Genomic DNA, 24,645 nt, shown 5'->3' with positions numbered 1-24,645 from the left:
TGTGTGGACTTTAAGGGCACAGCATGAGACAGATGACAACTCCATGGATTTATCCTAAAATAACATTTATTGATTTATCTAAAACCACATCTCAATAAAATGAGAAAACTGACCCCCAAACTGAGCTCAGCTCGTACACAGGAGATCAATGTCTCCTACTAATTTCACTCATGTACATCATACATATATAAGGATAAGTTGGTATATACCATAAGGTTTGTGTAGGTATAGATATTTCCTCTCTTCACTTAGATGTAACATTTAGTGACGGCCATGTACTTTATTACTGAATATATCTTATTACTATTATAACAATCTCCTTACTATATGGATTTCTTTGTCTCAGCTTTTTTTGTATACGTGTCTGCATCATATTTGTTACTGATGTCAACATTTGTATCAATTACTGTATGTATAATAAATGACTACGTTCAGATTCTATTTTTGTATATCTTAGTTGATGACCTGCCTCATATAAAGTCCCACGACCTCTGTTTTCTGTTTGCATTAACCATTAGGGAGGGAGGCACGTCACTGTGTTTGCTTCGGATCATATTCCTCTATCTGTTCACTAGTCAACGCGTTTCACACAAGGCTTCTTCAGGACTATGAAGATGTACAGACAGTTTTCTCTTAAAATTAACAGACTCGATATTAGTGTTTAATAAACATAGAACATAATCTGTATTTATGTACATCATAATAAATACAAACATGGTTTACTAGCACATGGCATTCCTTCCAACCCCCAACAAATTAACCCGACCTGGGGCGGACACAGGGGGAAAATCAGAACAAAATGTGTTGTGTATATAGGTATCTGTCCTGAAGATCCTAGGTACAAGATAAAATATACAGTATCTCACAAAAGTAAGTACACCTCTCACATTTTTGTAAATATTTGATTCTATTTTTTCATGTGACAACACTGAAGAAATGACACTTTGTTACAATGTAAAGTAGTGAGTGTACAGCTTGTATAACAGTGTATATTTGCTGTCCCCTCAAAATAACTCAACACACAGCCATTAATGTCTAAACCGCTGGCAACAAAAGTGAGTACACCCCTAAGTGAAAATGTCCAAATTGGGCCCAATTAGCCATTTTCCCTCCCCGGTGTCATGTGACTCATTAGTGTTACAAAGTCTCAGGTGTGAATGAGCAGCAGGTGTGGTAAATTTGGTGTTATCACTCTCACTCTCTCATACTGGTCACTGGAAGCTCAACATGGCATCTCATGGCAAAGAACTCTGAGGATTTGAAAAAAAGAATTGTTGCTCTACTTAAAGATGGCCTAGGCTATAAGAAGATTGCCAAGACATTGAAACTGAGCTGCAGCATGGTGGCCAAGACGATACATCGTTTTAACGGAACAGGTTTTACTCACAACAGGCCTTGCCATGGTGGACCAAAGAAGTTGAGTGCACATGCTCAGCCTCCTAGCCAGAGGGAAATAGACGTATGAGTGCTGCCAGGTAAAAGGGGTGGGGGGGTCAGCCTGTCAGTGCTCAGACCATACGCCGCACACTGCATCAAATTGGTCTGCATGGCTGTCATCCCAGAAGGAAGCCTCTTCTAAAGATGATGCACAAGAAAGCCTACAAATAGTTTGCTGAAGACAAGCAGACTAAGGGCATGGATTACCGGAGCCATGTCCTGTGGTCTGATGAGACCAAGATAAACCTAGGTTAAGATGGTGTCAAGCATGTGTGGCGGCAAACAGGTGAGGAGTACAAAGACAAGTGTGTGTTGCCTACAGTCAAGCATGGTGGTGGGAGTGTCATGGCTGCATGAGTGCTGCCGGCAATGGGGAGCTACAGTTTATTGAGGGAACCATGAATGCCAACATGTACTGTGACATACTGAAGCAGAGTATGATCCCCTCCCTTTGGAGACTGGGCCGTAGGGCAGTATTCCAACATGATAACAACCCCAAGCACACCTCCAAGATGACCATTGCCTTGCTAGAGAAGCTGAGGATGAAGGTGATAAACTGGCCAAGCATGTCTCCACACCTAAACCCTATTGAGCATCTAAGGGGCATCCTCAAATGGAAGGTGGAGGAGCGCAAGTTTTCTAACATCCACCAGCTCCGTGATGTCATCATGGAGGAGTGGAAGAGGACTCCAGTGGCAACCTGTGAAGCTCTGGTGAACTCCATGCCCAAGAGGGTTAAGGTAGTGCTGGAAAATAATGGTTGCCACACAAAATATTTACACTAACAGTATAACAGTACAGTCTCATAATATGACTGGTGTGGTGGTGATCAGGGATACTGACTGGTGGCAGTGTGTAAAATTAATAAATATATAAATAAAAATAATAATAATAATTTATCTTAATTTTTAATTTTTTTACAATTTTATTTTTCTGTTTTTTTTACCCTTTACTACTCTGGGGAGGTGATTAGGGTTTCATTTTGTATTTTTTTTGTTGATAATCACTTTTATAAGCCATCATGTTTATGAATGACACAGGGTGTACTACTGTGATAGTCACAGCTATCACATGGTACAGATGTGATGGGCCTTTTCTGTACCAGGTGATCACTGTGATCAATCACAGAAATCATCACAATAGTACTCAATGAATGGCTATGAATGAAAGTCATTAATTGTGTACAACTGTCATGTGATCACTGTGAACCCCGTAAGTGGAGGGACCCAATTTGGACATTGGTGGAGGACCTACTGTTGCTGGGGGTGTTTTAAATTTCTGGGGGGTCAGTTGTTGCTGGGAGGGGTCTGTTCTTGCTTGCTGACAGGAAGTCTAATGATGCTGGCTGTGGGGAGACCTGTTGTTGCAGCCAGGAGTCTATTGTTGCTAGGGGAGGAATTTTGTTACGTGTGGTCCATTGTTAGGGGATCTATTGTTACTAGCCGCAGGGGATCTTTTTTACTGTTTTTCTTGCTATCATTAGCAAATTCCACAAATTACGTAGCACCACAAAATGATACCTTGTTCTGTATTGTCTAAAAGAGCAGTACTGGGAGGTGGGTAGGGGATGGAACCAAGAAATGGTGCTTGAAGGTGGGTAGAGGTTGGAACCAAGGAATGGAATGGTGCTCGAAGGTGGGTACAAGGTGGAACCAAGGAATGGTGCTCGGAGGTGGGTAGGGGTTGGAACCAAGGAATGGTGCTCGGAGGTGGGTAGGGGGTGGAACAAAGGAATGATGCTCAGAGGTGGGTAGGGGCAGACAAAGGGGTAATTCCTGCACCTATTCTCTGAGAAAACAAGCCCTGATAATGAGTCACCTATTTGCTTGAATGTGGCCTTCATGAGCTTAGCGGCCTTAGCCATACGAGTTGTCACTGTCATCAAGGGTATACTCAGTCATGATAATTGAGTGTGTTCTTGGGTGGGTTGCAGCATCTTCTGGTTTTAGCCTCATGTGCTGGTCTTGTTCTTCAGGGGTATATCTGTCTGCAGTTGCAGCCTGTGAACCTGCCTTAACCCTTGCCTCTCTTCCAATGCAATGGAAGTTAGAATGAAAAATATTCATTCTATCCTAAAGAATAATAGAGTAATGGTCAGAGGTACATGGTGACCCTTTCTTATCTGTCCAAAATGCTGGATTGTACAAACCCAAATCCAAAAAAGTTGTGACACTGTACAAATTGTGAGTAAAAAGGGAATGGACTAATTTAAAAATTTCATAATCTTATATTTCCTGACAGACTCCATGGCAGCACACGTATGGGTAGGCTCCGCCTCCTCTCCTACCCTATAGGACCCCACTCCCATAAATCTTTGCTCCATACCAGGAGCCGTGTTCCTTTTTCATCCTCCTCCTGCGAGAAGGAAGTCTTACCTTATAGGACGTCTATCGGTTTCAGGCGAGCTGGTGGCGTGTGGACCTTGTTGATGTCGGATGCCTCCTGTTTTATGTCCAGCAATCTCGATATTTATCGGGTGGACCCGGGCAATATTATTTTAAAATGCTGAAGATGCCGTAAATCCTGAATGAGAGGTGGGCTGCATTGATGGCCAATACGTCCTTGCTATTGAGCGGATAGGCCCTGATGCCCTGTCACACACGCATGAATTCATCCAGGCCTGAGACTGTTCGGTTATCGTCATGGTGGTAAAGTATAAAACTTTCTTTTGGTTTCATTGCATTTCCTGTTTGTGGTCGGTGGAGCGCTCCTGCGTTCCAGATCGTCGCTTAGGCTCCTCCCCCTGCCTCGCTGGACCTTCAATTGGTTGTCCAGGATGAGGCTTGGCCCTGGTATCGTCTGTGCATGCGCGCGCATCGCTCCCGATCTCCTATGACGATATTGCGTCGTTTGGGGCGTGGCTTTGCGGCGCCCGGGAGATTTAAGCAGCTGTCATTCCTGTTTACAATGGGATGTCTGCGGGCGTTGCGGTGGCTTCCCCGTGCTGTTTCTCTGCTCTTCAGCGGTGAGTCATGCTTTGATCCAGGTGCCATTTGGGGTAAAAGGGTTGGTGTGGAGACGAAAGTCAGTACATGTATGCTTACTTTCTTCCTGTGCAGGCTTTTGCTTCTATCTGCAAATGGATGCTTCACCACCCCCCGGTGGCCAGTCCCTGCGCAACAGGTGAGCTAGTTTTTCTTAACCCTTACCTGCTTGCGTTGGCTGGTGGAATGGAGCCTAAGTGTGTTTTTCTTTCCCTATTCAGCCCTTTTAGGTCTGACCAACGCCCTATTTCTGGATCAAAGGATCGTTCTCCTTCAGCATTCTTCATCAAAGTCTGGTCATAGGTCTAGCTCCAGGTCTAAACGACATGAGCACACTTCCAGTTCAGTCGCTCCGCGGCAATCCCGCCATTCTGACCGCAGTTCAGGGAAATCATGCTGGGGCTGTCGAGCCCATATCCCTGAGGATAGATCCCTATGTGATACCTGTTATTCCAGGGTTTTGAGGGAAAAGCAAGACACTGCACAACCAGTGGAGGCTATGGTCAGGCGGATTGTAAAAGAATCCCTTAGAGATTGGGATTCGAGCAGGCTTTCGGGTCACTCTTCAGAGGCTCCTGGTTTCCTCCCAAGGGATGAAGTGGAGCTAGGTACTTCACAACCAAGTCGTCTGTCAGAAGATTCTACAGACAGTGAAGATGATTAGTTAAGGCGGTTAAGGAGGCATTAAAATGGGAAGATCCAGCTAAACAGAAGAAATACTTCAAACATCTCAAAAAAGAGCGTTCCCATTTTCCCCTCCTAGGGGAATTGGGAGAAATTATTACAGACGAGTGGCAGGGAGTTGAAAAGAGAAACTCTTTATCATCTAAGGTCTCCAGAATGTATCCCTTTAAGGATGATAAGGTGAAACATCTAGACTCCGCTCCCACGGTGGATGCGGCCTTGATGAGGTTGGTGAAACACGTAACCTTACCATTGGAAGACTCAGTCTCATTCAAAGACGCTCTTGACAGGCGGATTGACACAGATCTTAAGAAGATTTATCTCTCCGCAGGTATGGCGTGCAAGCCGGCTCTGGCTTTGGCAGCCACATCCAAGGCAATGGAAGCCTGGGTAGACAGCGTGGAGGCTACACTTCAGAGTGTCTCCGAAGAGGTGGCCAGGAGTTCAGCCATTCAGGAGTTGAGACTGGCAACGGCTTTCTTGGGTGAGGCATCCATTGATATAATCCGCTTGGCGGCGCGGGTCATGCTGTCCTCTGTCACGGCCAAACGCGCCTTGTGGTTGCACCCCTGGTTGGCCGACCCTGCCTCTAAGCAGGCCTGGTGCAAAATTCCCTTTGAGGGTTCCTCCCTCTTTGGTAATAAACTGGACAGTGCTATTACCCGTGCCACTGGTGGTAAATCTGGTTTCCTTCCCCAGGATCGCCGGTTGATAGATCAGAGAAGACCTCAAAACAGACAAAATCCTGATCGTGCCAGAGAGGCCCGTTTTTACAGGCCCGGTCGTGAGTTCAGGAAGAACTGGAAGCGCCCTCAGTCTACAGGGCAGAAGTTCTCCAAAGGAAAATCTTCAGCAAGCCGAGAGGCGACGAAGTCTTTTTGACATCGAACCTGTCCAGACGGTGCGGGTAGGCGCACGCTTGCTTCAGTTTGCGCACGTCTGGGCAGCCTCGATCGAAGATCAATGGGCCGTCAGAACCGTATCACACGGACATGTGTGGATTTTCGACAGAAGCCCCATTCTTCGCTTCATTCCTACGGCCTTACCCCGTTCAGAAGAGAAGAAGTCAACTCTTCTTACATATGTAGAATCCCTGGTTGCCCAGGGTGCGGCAGTGCCTGTCCCAACCGAGGAACGGTTCCAAGGCATCTACTCTCCGCTCTTCATGGTCTTGAAGAAAAGCGGCTCTTGGAGGCCGGTTATAGACCTAACACACCTAAACACCTTCATCAAGAAAGAGAGGTTCAGGATGGAAACACTTTTTACGATTCGGCAAGTGGTACAGCCAGAGGTTTGGATGATATCCATAGACTTGAAAGATGCCTACTTTCACGTCCCAGTCGCAGCAGAAATGCAAAAATTTCTCCGATTCGCAGTGGGTCAGGTGCATCTTCAATTTACCTGTCTCCCTTTCGGGCTTACCACATCACCTCGAATCTTTTCCAAAATCTTACTGGCTGTAGTAGCCCTGATCAGAGCAAAAGGGATTCGTCTTTACCATTACTTGGACGACTTGCTCCTTCTGTCAGAACATCAGGATCAAATTCTGCTTCACAGATCTCAAGTAATTTCCACCCTTCAACAGTTCGGGTGGCTCCTGAATTTGGAAAAAAGTCATCTGGAACCCACAAAGTCGTTGGTCTTCCTAGGGGCCCTCTTCAACACTTCCAGAGGCACTATCTCCCTTCCATTAGAGAAGATTCCGACAATTCGCAACAGGATTCGTCCGGCATTATCAGCCTCTCATCTCCGGGCGTCCCAGTGCATGAAGATAATTGGGACCATGGTTTCCACGGCTCCCATGGTGAAGTGGGCACAGTGGAAGATGAGGCCCTTTCAGATGGGATTCCTCCAACAATGGAATTTCAAGAATCCAGAAGTCCTCATTCGGATAACTACGTCCATGAAGGACAGCTTAACCTGGTGGCTTCAGCGAAAGAATCTTTTAAACTGCCATTCAATCGTTCCAGCGTCCTGGTTGGTCATGACCTCGGACGCCAGCAGGACGGGATGGGGAGCGCATTGCCTGTCGGAGGTGGCCCAGGGAAGATGGGACTTCCCTACATACGGGGTGGTCTCGAATGTGCTGGAGCTTCGGGCAGCGTTCTGTGCTCTCCAGGCCTTTCAGCATCTGGCGACCGATGCCTCGGTCCTCCTAAGACTGGACAATACGACAGTCGTCGCCTACATCAAGAGACAAGGGGGCACCTGCAGTCCTTCTCTTCTGAAAGAAGTGAAACCTATTATGGATTGGGCTCAAAGACATCTGTCCAACTTGTCAGCCGCCTATCTTCCGGGTGCCCAGAACGTCCAGGCAGACTTCCTCTCGAGGTCTGCTCTGGACAACAACGAGTGGTCACTCCATCCAGAGACCTTCATATGGGTCATGTCTCTAGGTTACCGTCCAGAGGTAGATCTGTTCGCATCTCCAAGCAATGCCAAACTGGAGAGATTCTACACGAGGTGGCGTTATCCCCAGGCCTACGGGGTAGACGCCCCTGACGGATCATTGGAATTTTCAAACGGCTTATGCGTTTCCTCCAGTGCCAGTCATCTTCAAGTTTCTTCACAGACTCAGGACAGAAAGAGTGCAGATCATAGCGATTCTTCCCTTCTGGCCAAAGAGACCGTGGTTTCCTCTGTTGCTCCAGCTGAGCTGTCGGGACCCGATACCTCTGCCAGTCAGGCCGGACCTTCTGTCCCAAGGGCCTATTCTTCACCCCTGCCCAGCACAGCTTCATCTCATGGCATGGCTGTTGAGAGGGAAAGATTGAAAGCGCTCGGTTGTCCAAACGAGGCAATCGCTACAATGATGAGTGCCAGAAGACCCGGCACGAACAAGGTCTATGAAAAAATCTGGTCCAAGTTTAAGGATTATGTGGATAGCAGATCTAGCTCTGTCTCTGACCCAGGAATCCAGGATATTTTGGGCTTCCTCCAGTCCGGTCTGGACCTGTCATTAGCAGTAAGCTCCCTTCGGGTCCAAATTTCAGCCATTTCGGCCTTCACTGGGACTGCATGGGCGAAACACTCCCTGGTTCGCCAGTTCTTCAGAGGCGCTACTAGGTTAAGACCTCCTAGAAAGCCCAGGTTCCCTAAGTGGGATCTTCCTACAGTCTTGGAGTTTCTTTCCTCACTCACCTTGGATCAGAAGGATCCATTCTTCCTTAAAAACATCTCCATGAAAACAGCCTTTCTGGTGGCTATTACTTCGGCCAAAAGGGTTTCTGAACTCGGTGCCTTGGGTTACAAGGAACCATTCCTTACGTTTTTCCCTGATCGGGTAGTATTGGTTCCGATGCTTGGCTCCAATCCGAAAGTAATGTCGGTATTCCATGTCAACCAGGAAATTGTCCTACCCACGTTCAAATCTCAAGATGAAAATTCTGTCCATCCTTTGGACGTGGGGGAAACTCTTCGGCTATATCTGGAAACTACAGCTCCTTTCCGCCAGTCAGACCATCTTTTTGTCCTCATCTGTGGAAAAAACAAGGGCAAACAAGCTTCCTCAAGATCTATAGCTAGTTGGATAGTTCAGACCATCCAGTGGGCATATAAAGCTAATGGACTGGCTCCTCCAGAGGTGGTGACAGCTCATTCCACTAGAGGGATCTCTACATCGTGGGCAGCTTCTCTCCATGTAGCTCCTGACGTGATTTGCAGAGCGGCTTCTTGGTCATCAATTCATACCTTTATGTCGCATTACTGTGTTGAACCGGCTTCTTTATCTTCGGTCAACTTTGGTTTAAAAGTCTTGTCTGTTGACGGTGCAAATTAAACCTTTTTCTGTTAAACCAGCAGTTACCCGCCCGGGTGTGTATGGCTAGTTATTTCCCATACGTGTGCTGCCATGGAGTCTGTCAGGAAAACGGAAAATTTATATCAATACTTACCGTAATTTTCCTTTCCTGATGGACTCCATGGCAGCAGGAGTCCCCTCCCATCTGCTGGAGTAGTTCTAGTTATGGAACACGGCTCCTGGTATGGAGCAAAGATTTATGGGAGTGGGGTCCTATAGGGTAGGAGAGGAGGCGGAGCCTACCCATACGTGTGCTGCCATGGAGTCCATCAGGAAAGGAAAATTACGGTAAGTATTGATATAAATTTTCCGTTTTTATTCACAATATAATATAGATAACATATCAAATGTTGAAAGTGAGATATTTTGAAATGTCATGCCAAATATTGGCTCATTTTGGATTTCATGAGAGCTACACATTCCAAAAAAGTTGGGACAGGTAGCAATAAGAGGCCGGAAAAGTTAAATATACATATATGGAAGAGCTGGAGGACCAATTTGCAACTTATTCGGTCAATTGGCAACATGATTGGGTATAAAAAGAGCCTCTCAGAGTGGCAGTGTCTCTCAGAAGTCAAGATGGGCAGAGGATCAGGAAATCCCCCAATGTTGTGGCGAAAAATAGTGGAGCAATATCAGAAAGGAGTTTCTCAGAGAAAAATTTGAAAGAGTTTGGAGTTATCATCATCTACAGTGCATAATATCATCCAAAGATTCAGAGAATCTGGAACAATCTCTGGGCGTAAGGGTCAAGGCCGGAAAACCATACTGGATGCCCGTGAACTTCCGGCCCTTAGACACACTGCATCACATACAGGAATGGAAATCACAACATGGGCACTGGAATACTTCCAGAAAACATTGTCGGTGAACACAATCCACCGTGCCATTCGCCGTTGCCGCCTAAAACTCGATAGGCCAAAAAAGAAGCCATATCTAAACATGATCCAGAAGCGCAGGCGTTTTCTCTGGGCCAAGGCTCATTTAAAATGGACTGTGGCAAAGTGGAAAACTGTTCTGTGGTCAGACGAATCAAAATTTGTAGTTCTTTGTGGAAAACTGGGACGCCATGTCATCCGGACTAAAGAGGACAAGGACAACCCAAGTTGTTATCAGCACTCAGTTAAGAAGCCTGCATCTCTGATGGTATGGGATTGCATGAGTGTGTGTGGCATTGGCAGCTTACAGATCTGGCAAGGCACCATCAATGCTGAAAGGTATATCCAAGTTCTAGAACAACATATGCTCCCATCCAGACGTCATCTCTCTTTCAGGGGAGACCTTGCATTTTCCAACATGACAATGCCAGACCACATACTGCATCAATTACAACATCAAGGGCGTGTAGATGAAGGATCCGGGTACTGAAATGGCCAGCCTGCAGTCCAGATCTTTCACCCATAGAAAACATTTGGCACATCATAAAGAGGAAGATGCCACAAAGAAGTCCTAAGACAGTTGAGCAACTAGAAGCCTGTATTAGACAAGAATGGGACAAAATTCCTATTCCTAAACTTGATCAACTTCTCCTCAGTCCCCAGACATTTGCAGACTGTTATAAAAAGAAGAGGGGATGCCACACAGTGGCAAACATGGCCTTGTCCCAACTGTTTTGAGATGTGTTGATGCCATGAAATTTAAAATCAACTTATTTTTCCCTTAAAATTATACATTTTCTCAGTTTAAACATTTGATATGTCATCTATGTTGTATTCTGAATAAAATATTGAAATTTGAAACTTCCACATCATTGCACTCTGTTTTTATTCACAATTTGTACAGTGTCCCAACTTTTTTGGAATCGGGTTTGTATATAAAGTCCATGCTTTACCAACAATTTCCGTTTCTAGTTCTAGCTCTATCTCAGACACACAACATGTGGGCTACCTAACCAAAGCAGAAATTTCTGTTGCCATTCCTTAGACAGATTACGTCTTAATACGGCCATCTTTGTCCAGAGCTCTAAAACTCCCCGCCTCTTCTCCCGCTACAGTTTCCCAACCGGAGTCAGATCCTGATATGCCGGTTCTAGAGGATGCAGAAACAGGAGGGAATGGAGAGGATATGGATGCCGTACTGGAGGAAGGTGCAGAGGATTTCTCTCCCCCACATTGTCATTATAATGAAGAAGGACCTTCACACAACATGCTTGCTAACATTGAAAAGCTCATTTCCTCTGTCTGCAAAATCCTTGACATTATACCACTATATACGTGGTTCTGAGCAGTACGGCAACCCTGTAGCAGTAAAACTGCGATAAGGCAGACGGAAAATGGTAAACACTTTTTTCTTTCACACCCCCAAATTTTGAGTCCCCCAAAATTACATTCCAGACTCTGAATCTAGTAGGTGTTTTAAAAGGGGTCCTTAAAGCAAAAAAAACAAAAACAACTGTGAGGTCAACCAGGAAATAAATACCAAACTGTTAATCTGAGCATGCAGCCTGCCTGGCCAGGAAAGGGGGGGGTGTGAGGGGGGGGGTGTGTGAGCGTGTGATGGCAATAGGCAGTAATATATTCCTCTCCCCCTTGGTGGGAGTGGAGTTGACCCCATCTATAAGGATATACAGTACATTGTCAGGATTATTGGGGGATTAAATAATTAAATAAAAGAAAGAAAATGGAAATATTTAAAAGCCATGTAGACTATAGGGATTTTGAAAGCACAGCTTCCATCTTGTTTGGAGGTGAATGAGAGTTCATATGTACTTGTCAAACAAAAATTCTCTTACAATAGGGTCTTATAATTTCAGCAGATATTTCTGTTTTCTTTTGGTATAAATAAGTGGTACATGGACATCTCATCAGATAAGGGTCAATTAGCGAGACACCATACTAGTTACTGATGTCCAGACGTCAGTCTGTCTGTCTGTATTTAACAATGGACAATAGTGTATTCATAGGTTCATTTAAACTATAAGTTTTAAAGATACATTATCATGTGTGAGAAGATATTAGCAATAATTATCATGCATTGCACAAGAGGTACAAAGCAGACTGCAAATGTATCAGGAGCGAGCCATCAACCATGTACAGTCACATCTGGCGCTCTCAGGACGCCAACACATGGCTCCGCAGTGTGGGCTTTTTTTAATGTGTCCGTTGCTGACAACAGTGTTGCCATCTGCAGCCTTTGCAGTCAATGCATCAGTCGCGGTAAGCCTAACACTCACCTAGGGACAACTGCCTTAAGAAGGCACCTGAATTCCCATCACCGAGCCCAGTGGGAGCAGCACCGTCAGAACCCACAAAGCCACACTCCAGGCACTCACCGTCCAGCCTCTTCTCCTTCTCCTCTCTCCTCACATTTGTCCTCCACTCCACCTTCGATGATGCCGTCGTCACGTTGTTCTGGAAAAAGGCAGGCTTCTGTGGCCGAAAAGTTGGAGCGGAAAAAAATGATGACTCCGGATAACCCTCTTGCCCAACGTTTGACTACTGGCTTGTTGGAACTGATAGCCCGCCAACTACTGCCATATCAACTGGTGGACTCGGAGGCCTTTCTTAAATTTGTGGCCATTGGAACACCACAATGGAAGGTCCCAGACAGGAAATATTTCTCACAGAAGGGCATTCCAGAGCTGTATGGCCATGTTCAGCGGCAAGTGAATATATCTCTGGCACACAGTGTTGGTGCCAAGATACATCTGACCACAGGTCTAGCAAACATGGCAGGGAAGGTATATTACTTTTACTGCCCACTGGGTGAACCTTCTGACTGCCGTCAAGCATGTAAACCGTGGCACCCGTGTAGATTTGGTTTTACATTGCATGCAGGCCTTCTTCTCCTCCTCCGACTTCATCCTCCCTCTCCTCCTCGGCTGACTCCTCCTTTTCCACTGCTACTGTCTCTTCCGCGACGCCGACGATCCTCAGAACCTATTCCACATACCAGGTGAGACTTTGCCATGCTGTGTCTGTTGTGCCTGGAATCCAAGAGCCACACTGGTCCTGCACTCCTTTCAGCTTTGCGTTCACAGGCAGACCAGTGGCTGGAACCGCACAATTTGACAGTTGGTAACGTGGTGTGTGACAACGGTGCCAATCTGCTGAGCACGCTAAAACAGGGCAAAATTACACACATGCCATGCATGGCACACGTCCTGAACTTGGTGGTGCAGCGATTCGTTGCCAAATACCCTGGGGTCCAGGACGTCTTGTGGCAGGCCAGGAAAATCTCGGGCCATTTCAGAAGATCTTACATAACCATGGCTCTCCTTGCTGACATTCAGCAGAGACACAACCTGCCCATCAGGCGTCTTATTGGTGACTGCCCGACGCGATGGAACCCAACATTGCATATGCTTGATAGGCTGCTCCAACAGAAACTTGCAGTTAACGACTACCTGTACGAACTCTGCGGCAGGTCAGGTTCTGGGGAGCTTGGGTTTTTTTTCACCTCGCCAGTGGCTGCTCATGTGCAATGCATGCAGACTTCTGCGGCCATTTGATGAGATCACCAAACTGGTTACTCACGGCCAGGGCGCCATCAGTGACATCGTACCTTACGCCTTCTTTCTGGAGCGTGCATTGCGTCGTGTCATTGATCAAGCCGTCGAGGAGCAGGAAGATGAGGAAGTCACAATGTTGGATGAATTCCCAGTGGGTGCTACTCCATCTGAGACAAGTCAACAGTAGGAGTCTGAAGAGGTGTCAGAGGAGGATGTTGCCGGGGGGGGGATTAGGAGGAGCAAGAAGAGCATGCTTTAAACCTTTCTGGGATCCCTGGTGTTTTCCGTGGATGGGGGGAGGAGAACAAGGTCGACATTATCCTGGATGATGAGCTGGAAGCAGGCCACTACATCGCTTCCAGTTTAGTGCAAATGAGGGCCTTCATGCTCCAGTGTTTTAAGGGGGACCCCCATATAAAAAGCATAAAGGCCAAGGACCAGTACTGGGTGGCAACGTACTTAGACTCCCGGTACAAACAAAAAATGGCAGAAATGTTACCACAATCACAGAGGGCAGTCAAAATGCAGCACTTCCAGGCCTTGCTGCGGGAAATGCTGCATTCTGCTTTTGCGTGCGCTGGCAGAGGAATTTCCAGTCACAGAGAGACAGTTGCGGGTGGCAATCCAACAGTGCCTGCAAGAAGAGGGCGGTTTGAAGATGTCTTGGCCACTTCAGATATGAGATACTTCTTTCAGCCAAACCATCGACAGCTGTACTCCAGATCCAGCATCAGGGAATGCCTAGACCGTCAGGTGTCCAACTACATCGGGTTAACGGCTGATGTGGACGCTCTGAGGAGTGATAAACCCCTGGACTACTGGGTGGGCAGGCTTGACCGCTGGCCAGAGCTTGCACAATTTGCAATGGAAATGTTGGCTTGCCCCCCGTCCAGTGTCCTGTCCGAAAGGACATTTAGCGCAGCAGGGGGGATCGTGACCGATAAGCGCACTCGCCTAGCTCATGACAGTGTAGACTACCTCACATTTAAAAAAATGAATGAAGCATGGATCTCTGTGGAATTCAACACATGTGACCAGTAGACCATGTTTCATTGAAATTCCTCATGCTAGGCCACAAATATCCACCAGACCGCCATCCACCCACAACAATTCCTGGTCCTTGTGTTCGCTAAATACAGCGGCGTAAAAGGCATTTCATGTCCATTGAATGGCAAATTTTTGGGGCCTTTCAGGGCCGACAATTATTTTTTCTGTGAATGCCTAATGTACCTTCAGCCACAGAATACAACATTCTTAGCTGTCAGGTAAACCCATGTGGGCTAATTTTTGGGGCCAATACTGACCGACACTTACTTCTGTATCCTGTGAATGCTTAATGTACCTCCAGCCACCAAATACTAAGTTCTTAGCTGTCAGGTAAACCCATGTGGGCTTATTTTTTGGGGCCTATACAGGCTGAAACTTCTGTATCCTGTGAATGCCTAATGTACCTTCAGCCACGGAATACAACGTTCTTAGCTGTCAGGTAAATTCATGTGGGCTAATTTTTAGGGCCTATAATGACCGGCACTTACTTCTGTATCCTGTGAATGCCTAATGTACCTTCAGCCACAGAATACTACGTTCTTAGCTGTCAGGTAAACCCATGTGGGCTAATTTTTGGGGCCTATGCTGGCCGACACTTACTTCTGTATCCTGTGAATGCCTAATGTACCTTCAGCCACAGAATACAACGTTCTTAGCTGTCAGGTAAACGCATGTGGGCTACTTTTTGGGGCCTGGAATGGCCGACACGTACTTCTTTATCCTGTGAATGCCTAATTTTTCAGACTGGAATTGAAAATCAATGGGTTTGTAAAGGTTCTGCCAAATTGTGGAATGGATGCGGACCCATTTTACAGACGTGTGAATGGATCCTATATGTATTTGACATGTATTTACCGGCTGCTGTCAGTTCTGGCTGATTCATGAAAAAAACAAAACATTTTTTGCTGTAAAAAAAAATAAAAAATTTTAGGGCAACTTTTCGATTTGCAATACTTCTGTTATGACATTGTCCATGTGCTGGGACTATTTGTGCACAGCTAGTACGGCTTTTGAGGCTGCAAATATGACTTAAAGGTTTTTAAAGTTCTCCTCCCATTAAAGTCAATGGGGCCCACCGCGAACTTGCGGTTCGCAGACTTTTGAGAAAATTTGCGGCTGACGTTCGCGAACCGTCCCGGCCGATGTTTGTCCATCACTAATGGACAATCAGCTGCCCCTTACATCACCAGGTAAGAGAAGACTTTATTGTAAAGGAGAGAGCAGTATGGAGGGTCCACCTAGATCCTCCATCATCTGATAAACCCATAGAAACAATGTATTCAGTCAGAGTGTGTGTTTCCTACAGATGGATCCAGTAATGGTAACCCACCAGAGAGATGTCCCTGTCCTCTGTATTCCTGGGATTCCACACAGGAAGGTCACACCATCCCTCACCATCATCAGGTTGATGAGGAACAATCACTGATAGTTATGATTTATATACAAGAATGTTTGTTATAGTGAATGTTTTATTATATATTCAGAGTGGAATCCTCTGGGATGATAATATTGATGTTAAAGAAGAGTATAAAGAGGAGGATAAGGAGTATGGAGTGATGGAGGAGTTTTCAGAAGGACACAAGGATATGATGGAGCCACCTAATACCAGGAACCCACCAGAGAGATGTCCCCATCCTCTGTATTCCCGGGATTCCACACAGGAAGGTCACACCATCCCTCTTTATTACAAGGTTGGTGGGACGGAGCATCTAGAACATGGACTCATTGAAGTGATTTTTTTAAATGTGATGTCACAATATTGAAGCTTATGTATTACAGATGACCTCTTCTATTATTTTCTTGGTATAGTGTGAAGAGCCAATTGATATAAAAGCTGAGGGTAAGGCAGAAGAAGACGAGACGAATATGAGGGATGATCATACATCAGCAGTGTATGGAGGAGGATGGAATAACAGGGACATTTATAGAGGAGGACACTCCTACAGAGATCAGCACAGGTGGGTCATTAACACTAAATTCATTCCTCCACCCATACTGCTCACTGATTGGTCCAGAGTAGGGCAAGGACTGGGTGATATCAGCCTGTAATACCCTGGTCACTTTCCTGAGCTGTGTTCCCCATCCTGTATTCCTGTATTTCTCTCAGATAATCTTCCTTCTCTGTGCCGCAAACACAATTTATGTATCTAGACTGGATTTATGGAGATACAGGGGTTCAGCTGGCAGCAAAATGTTCATTTTCACCAGAGGAGTTACTAGATCTAGGCACCTGGGGTTAGGGTCGGGACAAGGGGTGGGCACATTACATACTCCTGACCCCAACACTATATACTTTATGTTGTACATTAAATACCCCTGACCCCTGCACTATATACTCTATGTTGAACATTACATACCCCTGATCTTTACACTGTATAATGTATACTGTACATTACACACTCCTGCCCTATATACTCTATGTTGTACATTACATACTTCTGACCCCTGCACTATATACCTTATGTTGTACATTACTTACCCCTGACCCCTGCACTATATACTCTATGTTGTACATTACATACCCCTGACCCTTTCACTATATACTCTATATTGTACATTTCATATTCTTGACCCCTGCACTATATACTCTATATTGTACATTACATACTCCTGACCCCTGCACTATATACTCTATGTTGTACATTACATACTCCTGACCCCTGCGCTATATACTTTATGGTGTACATTACATACCCCTGCACTGTATACTCTATGTTGGACATTACATTCTCCTGACCCCTGCACTATATACTTTATGTTGTACATTACATACTCCAGGTGCAGTGTGATAATATAGAAAAGTAACAGCACTATTAAATATTTAATGTATAGATGTCGGTAGACATTTAAAGTGATGAGTGCTAATAAGTGTAAATAAGGAAATAGTTAGTAGGTGATAAGAAAGATCTGAATAGTATCTAGATGAAAGGAATATACTACAGTAAGAAAATATACTACACATATAGCAGCAATAGCTAAATACAAACAATTTGAATATCAACAGAAGTACTTTGAACAAGGGAATACTTCAAGTCATCTTTTAGCACATATGGCTAAGCAACAAAGTACAAGTTTAGTTATAGCTAATATACAGCGCCCTGATGGGGAATACGTAAGGGATGTGGCTGGTATTATGTCATGCTTTCACTCGTTTTATACTGATATGTATTCCACCTCTCTTACGTATAATGCAGATGAAATTTCAACTTATCTGAGTGAAATACACTTTTCAGCCTTAACGACCGAGCAGGTTAAATCATTAGAGGAAAATCCAAGCGAGGAAGAAGTAAGAAGAGCAATAACAAGTCTAGCAATAGGAAAGGCTTCAGGACCAGACGGACTTCCGTTAGAAGTATATAGTAAATACGTGGATATTCTTGCCCCAGTGCTAGTTCAAGTATTTGATGCAGCTTTCAGGGTAAAAAGACTTCCTGAATCCATGTATTTAGCTACAGTAGTACTAATTCCAAAACCAGATAAAAATTTAACAGACTGTGCTTCATACCGACCCATATCATTATTAAATACAGACTACAAAATTCTTGCAAAAATTTTGGCCCATAGATTAAACAATGTAATACTTAATATTATACATCCAGATCAAACTGGATTTATGCCAGGAAAATCCACATCTATAAATCTTCGAAGAACACAACTTATAGCTAAGCTTAGAGATCAACTACCAGACTCAAGTGTCTTGGCCTCTCTTGATACAGCAAAAGCTTTTGATTCTATTGAATGACCCTTTTTGCAGGCAGTGCTTAGGGCATTTGGATTTGGGGTGAAATTCTGTACTTGGGTGGAAATAATGTATCTAAATCCAACTTCTCAGCTGTTGGTAAATGGCTTTTTAACCAAGGCCATACAATTATATAGAGGCACCCGGCAGGGATGCCCTCTATCACCACTCTTATTTTCAGTAGCTATTGAATCTTTGGCACTTCGACTTCGGCAAACCCCTTCTGTACGGGGCATTACATTGGCAGAAAGGATAGATATAGTGGGATTATATGCTGATGATCTTGTTTTATATTTAAATGATGCACATGGATCATTGGAAGCAGCTATGCATATAATAGAACTATTTGGTTCTTATTCAGGCCTTAAAATTAATTGGCAAAAATCCTCCCTTATGCCATTGCAACCACAACTACTCACACTAAGCAAGGATTCAAGTTTATTAAATGTAGGGTCCTCTTTCAAATACCTGGGAATAAATATTACAAGATTACCACAAGCAGCTTTACAGGCTAACCTTAATCCACTCATGACAACAATTAAAACTAAATTAGCTACTTGGGCTAAATTACCACTTTCAGTTGCAGGGAGAATAAATTTAATCAAGATGGTCCTATTACCGAAATGTTTATACATTTTTTCACATATGTCGGTTATAGTTCCTAAAACTATTTTTTAAAAAAATAGATGTCCTATTTACCACATTTATTTGGGGAAAGGGTAGAAATAGAATAAAGTTAACCACACTTCAGAGAGCTAAAACAGAAGTAGGTATGGCACTTCCTAATATATACAGATACTATCTCGCTGGACAACTTAAACATCTCACAGGATGGATAGTACCAGTAACACTACAGATGGTAGAATCACACCTGGCTCATGTTTTACAAATCGATAATTTACTTATAGCCCTAGAAGCACCTTTGAATAAATTAAAATATAAGCAAATACCAATGTTAACATTAGCTCGTACAATATGGAGAGAGGCAAAACGTATAGAGGGAAACACACAAATAAACATGGATCTCCCACTATGGCGAAACCCAATGTTTAATCAACTGAAACAATTGGTAGAGTATCAGTTCTGGGAACAAAAAGGGATATCAGTCCTTGCAGACGTATATGACATAACACATATGTACTCTTTTTCAGATATACAAATGAAATACGATATACCACATACCTCATTATATAGATACCTACAGTTGTGACATGCGTTACAAGCTCAATTTGGAGTTTTGGGACCTGGGATCTCTAGATATCCAATGATTGGTATCCTTAGGTCCCAGGGCCCTAAAGGATTAATCTCTAAAATATATGCACATTTAACCAGGGTTAATTCAGGAATGAATCCCTTGGCAATAAGAACAAAATGGCAGGAAATAATTCCCAATTTAACTGATGAAGATTGGAAAGAAGCCTGTTCATCCCATTTATATGTATCACCAGCAGCAAAAAATAGGTTAATACAATTATATATGCTACATCAATCATATCTCTCTCCAATTAGATTTTATGCTATGCAAAGCATTGCATCTCCTAAATGTTTGAGATGCAGTGCTAAGCGGGCAGACTTTATACATATTATGTGGTTTTGTCCAGTGATATCAAGAATCTGGCAGGAAATAATTCAAATATTATCCTCTGTCCTGAATATGCCTGTACCTTTGACCCCAGAAACCTGTTTGCTGGGTATATTAGATTAAATAACATGGTCTAGATATCACAGGATAATGCTTAGAGAAACGCTGTTTATGGCAAGGAAAACAATCACAGTTAAGTGGATTCAAGTGAAGCCCCTTGTTGTTAAGAACTGGATAAGAGCGGTAAATCAGATTTTACCATTTGAAAAAGTATTGTATATGCATAGAGGATGCTCAACGAAATATAATAAAATTTGGGATAATTGGAGTCAATCAACATTAACCAATGGTTGAATATAAGGAGACAACTAAGAGGATATAGAGGGATGCACATAGTATGATGAGGAAATAAATCTATCAATGCAATGGAGCAAGGGGTTGGGGCACACCGGGACAACGGCGATCAATTAAGCTAAATGGATATACCTTGGCATAAAGCGATTATGAATACTAAGTAAACAGATAATTATTTGCATATTGTATAATTTTTTTTATTTTATATTGTTTTGTCCCTTTGTTGAAAGGACGTTTGGAATGTTCGTTTTTATGCACATATTGAAATAAAAAGAATTAAAAAAAAAGAAATCTCTCCACCGTGTGAGGAGCAACCACAATTGGCGCAGTGAACTGCGCCTGCCAGTAGTGTATTTTGGTATTGTGCTGCCCTAGGCAAGACTAAAATTGGGCATCCCCCTTCTTCCTCTTATGTAAATTTGCCCCACTCCTTCCTTTTTAACGGATGTAACGATCTCCACAATTGAAGTCCCAGCATGAACCCCTGAGATCTCATGAGAGGGGGTGGGAGAGAGAAAGGGGGGGGTGGGTGAGGGAGGTAGGGAGGGAGAGAGAGAGGGGGGGTGAGGGAGGGGGGATGAGAGAGAGAGAGGGGTGGGTGAGGGAGGAAAAGAGAGGGGGGATGAGAGAGAGAGGAGGGTGGGTGAGGGAGGGAGGGAGAGAGAGAGGAGGGGGATGAGAGAGAGGAGGGTGAGAGAGAGGGGGGATGAGAGAGAGGGGGGATGAAAGGGAGAGAGAGAGAGGGGGGCGGTGAGAGAGAGGGGGGATGAGAGAAAGAGAGTGGGTGAGAGAAAGAGAGAGGGGATGAGGGAGGAGGGGGTGAGAGAGAAAGAGAGAGGGGGTGAGAGAGAGAAAGGAGGGATGAGTGAGAGAGGTGGGAGAGGGGGCCCTAGCAACCAGTGGCCAAAAGAGTCTCAGGTGGAGGGGGGAGGCTTTTTTGCTGCCTCCCTGCAAAGTGCCGCCCTAGGCCTGGGCCTTGTTGGCCTAGGCCAAAATACAGCACTGGCGCCTGCACCGCATGCTTCAGCTGCAAGTATCTGCACAACATCCAAGAGGGGAGCTGGAATTTTTCCCGTAAAATGGGAAAGGGCAGCAGAGATCCGCTGCCATGATCTGCTGTATCTTGACCACCCCATGTCTCGCCCAAACACCAGGATCAGGGATAGACCTAAGGTGTGACAGCTTCGGGTTTCCCCACAGTGGAGTGTGAGGCGAGACACTACCTTCCTCTCCAGTGGCTGCCCCTATTTGTTCCCACACCCGCACCACAGTCCGCATAGAGGGTGTCCCCTGAGGGGCAGCCCCTAGTCCCCTGTAGACCAAGCTCGTTCGAGCCGCATACGACCTCATTATTGCCGCCTCAAGGGTAACCGCAGGGTTAGACCAAGGCTGGGCAAACCACAAATGAGCCGTGACTAGCACCGCTGCCCAGTAGTATTTCTTGAAACATGGTAGTTCCAAACCTCCGGAGAACAGTGACAACTGCAGTTTCCATCTGGAAATGCGTGGGACGGCCCCGGCACATACAATGGAGAAAATAACTCCATCCAATCTACGGGAAAAAGGCCGCCAGTATGGGAATTGGGGTATTTCGGAAGACAAATAAACTTGGGGAGAAAGGTCATTTTTAGCAAATTATCAAGACCCACCGGTGTTAAAAGGAAGCATCCTCCAAACCTGGCACTTCGCTAACAGGTGCTGGAACACCAGCTCCAAATTGTCAGTCAGATACCGCGACAGGGACTCATCCCTCTCACAGTCCCTAGGCTTCACCAGTGGTATTAGTGCCAAAGAAGGATGGGAGCACTCGGTTTTGTGTAGACTACAGACGACTTAATGACTACACGGTTAGCGATGCGTATCCCACGCCACACATAGACGAGCTGGCTGGCGCCCAATACGTTACAACCCTGGACCTCAGTAAGGGCTACTGGCAAATTGCCCTTACCAAGGATGGCATAGAACGCTACTCTTTCATCACACCTTTCGGACTGTTTGAATTCCTGGTCATGCCCTTTGGGATGAAAAATGCACCCGCCACCTTTCAGCGAGTTGTAGACCAGTTGTTGGAGGGATGCCAAGGATTTGCATGTGCCTACTTGGATGACATAGCCATCTTTAGCAACACATGGGAGGAGCACCTGCTGCATGTGGAGACCATTTTGGACCGCATCTGCAAGGCCGGACTGACCATAAGACCAGACCAATGTCAACTGGGAAAGGCGCAATACCTGGGTCACAGAGTAGGGGGAGGGAAAGTGAAACCGGAACCTGCAAAAGTTCAAGCTATCCATGACTGGCCTACCCCTCAGACAAAAAAACAAACAATGTCTTTTCTTAGCACTGCAAGTTACTATCGCAAATTTGTCCCCAATTTCAGCACTGTGGCGAAACCTCTGACTGACCTCACTCGGAAGAACAGCCCTAGGATGGTACACTGGACCCCGGCCTGCGACTCCGCCTTCCATCAGCTCAAATCCGCCCTTGCAAACAACCCTGCTCTGACTGCCCTGGACTACAACAGACGTTTTATAGTGCAAACCGATGCTTCTACCTATGGCGTGGGGGCTGTCCTGAGTCAAGTGAATGAGGCAGGAGAGGAACACCCCATTGCCTTCAGGGAGGTAGCCTATTCCACCATTGAAAAAGAGTGTCTGGCTATTGTCTGGGCCTTGAAAAAGCTTCAACCTTATCTGTATGGCCGAGAATTCACCATCCTCACAGATCACAACCCCCTCACATGGCTAAATAGAGTATCTGGAGACAACGGGCGCCTCCTGAGGTGGAGCCTAGCACTTCAACCATACAACTTTACCATCCAATATCGGCGTGGTAGCCAACACCAGAAGCCCACTGATGGGCTATACCGGCAGCAGGACCCTCAATAGGTGAACTCCTTGCCACAAGTGCCTCCAAGGAGACCTGCTGAGGTCCCCTTGTCGGCACTTGTAATATAAAAGGGGGAGGGGTTGTCACGGACCCTACTCTTTCTTTTGTTTTCCCTGCACCCCCAGGACTTTGCCATTTCCCCAGCATGGGATTTTCTCCCCCCTGACCGCTCACTCCATTGCCTGCCCCCCCCCCACCCTGTGCTGTCCTTCTCCCCTCCTCAGCCAGGTGCCTGGAAGTCTGCTTCTCTGCCTTCATGCTCACTGTGGACAATGAACACATTCCTTGTGTGGGCTTGAATAGAGGGGGGCGGGGCTGGTTGCTGGGGCAACTGGACGCCAGGCTGGGAGTTGCCTGGCCACCTGCTGGGACACAAGTCCTAAGATATTTAGCAGAGCGAGAGTCCCTCCTGTGTTGTTCATCTTTGCTGTTTGGAAGACTGTGTGTCCGTGGGCTGTGGCCGGACAACACAGACTCCCCTATTGGTTCCTGCGGGCCTCTTCAAACCTGCCTGCCAACCTGGATTTTGGATTTATCCTGTACCCACTTGCTGGTGAGTGGATTAACACTGGGCCTACCAGAACTCTGCTTGGATTTTGTCACTTCATTGTTTGCCCTGATCCGTGTGTGGCCCAATCCCTCGCTGGCCAGGACTTTGCCCCTCCTATCGGGAGCCCCCTGTTACGGACTACCCCGGTTATCTGGAACTCTGTCCTACCCATGTTGGGTCTGACCCTGGGCACCTTTGTTTGGCCCCTTTCTTTGTGAGTCTACCTGCTACCGTTCAATAAAAGGCTTAGTTGGCATTCCTGCTCTCCATGTGCGTTCTGTCCCACCTACACTTCCGTCACAATCTCCATCAGTAAAAAATGTGGAATGCCACATTATGGACATTAGATGGAGCTAATGATCATAGGAAATCACTATACGAAATACTGTAAATACGACCAACATTTCTCACAGATGGGCAAATACTTAACACATTTTTTCAAATAATGTTTTTTTTTTTTTTTTAAATAGACCTCTAAGTATTTGTGAAAGCTTACAGCACAAAATTTACTCAGCCAATGAAAGGTAATGACTCCATTTTTATTTTTGTTCTGCTATCAATGGCCAACACGGTACAACACTTCATCCATGTCTTTGGTGATCTCTGATCTCCTTATGAAGTGTTTCTTACATGATGAAGATCGGCCATGGAGTAAATCTGAGGTGTATATCAGGGTGTGCTTCTTCCCCACATGAGAGCTATGATGTCGAGCAACATTCATATAGAAGACATTTCCCGCACTCAATGCACTAATACACCTCGATGATTATGTGGGATCCCTGATGTACAGGAGGACAGGACTTCAGTGAGGGACAATTCCCTCACTCAGGACACGAATACGGCTTTTCCCCTGTGTGAGATCTCTGATGTATGTTAAGACTGGACTTCACTGAAAAACATTTCCCACACTCAGGACAGGAATAAGGTTTCTCCCCCATGTGAGATCTCTGATGTGTGTAAAGTTTGGACTTCACTGCAAAACATTTCCCACAATCAGGACAGGAATACGGCTTCTCCCCCGTGTGCAATCTCTGATGTATGTTAAGACTGGACTTCACTGAAAAAAATTTCCCACACTCAGGACAGGAATAAGGTTTCTCCCCCGTGTGAGATCTCTGATGTGTGTAAAG

At 45.4% G+C, this 24,645-nt stretch overlaps 2 protein-coding genes across 2 annotated transcripts in view; one reads left to right on the top strand and one right to left on the bottom strand.

Annotated features, from left to right (window-relative positions):
* The window catches only part of LOC309549119 (uncharacterized protein), a 2,919,967-nt gene that overhangs the window by 1,658,733 nt on the left and 1,236,589 nt on the right, over positions 1-24,645 (top strand). The window contains exon 15 of the mRNA XM_082249156.1: positions 15,886-15,954. Within this exon, the coding sequence (XP_082105282.1) occupies positions 15,886-15,954 (69 nt within the window). The remainder of the gene's footprint in view (positions 1-15,885; positions 15,955-24,645) is intronic.
* The window catches only part of LOC309549117 (uncharacterized protein), a 4,285,597-nt gene that overhangs the window by 3,135,024 nt on the left and 1,125,928 nt on the right, over positions 1-24,645 (bottom strand).

This window comes from Pelophylax lessonae, assembly GCF_965119305.1.
Source record: "Pelophylax lessonae genome assembly, chromosome: 3".
Lineage (NCBI taxonomy): Eukaryota > Metazoa > Chordata > Amphibia > Anura > Ranidae > Pelophylax > Pelophylax lessonae.
The sequence above is the reverse complement of the archived record's forward strand: the minus strand, read 5'-3'. Positions and strand labels throughout refer to the sequence as shown.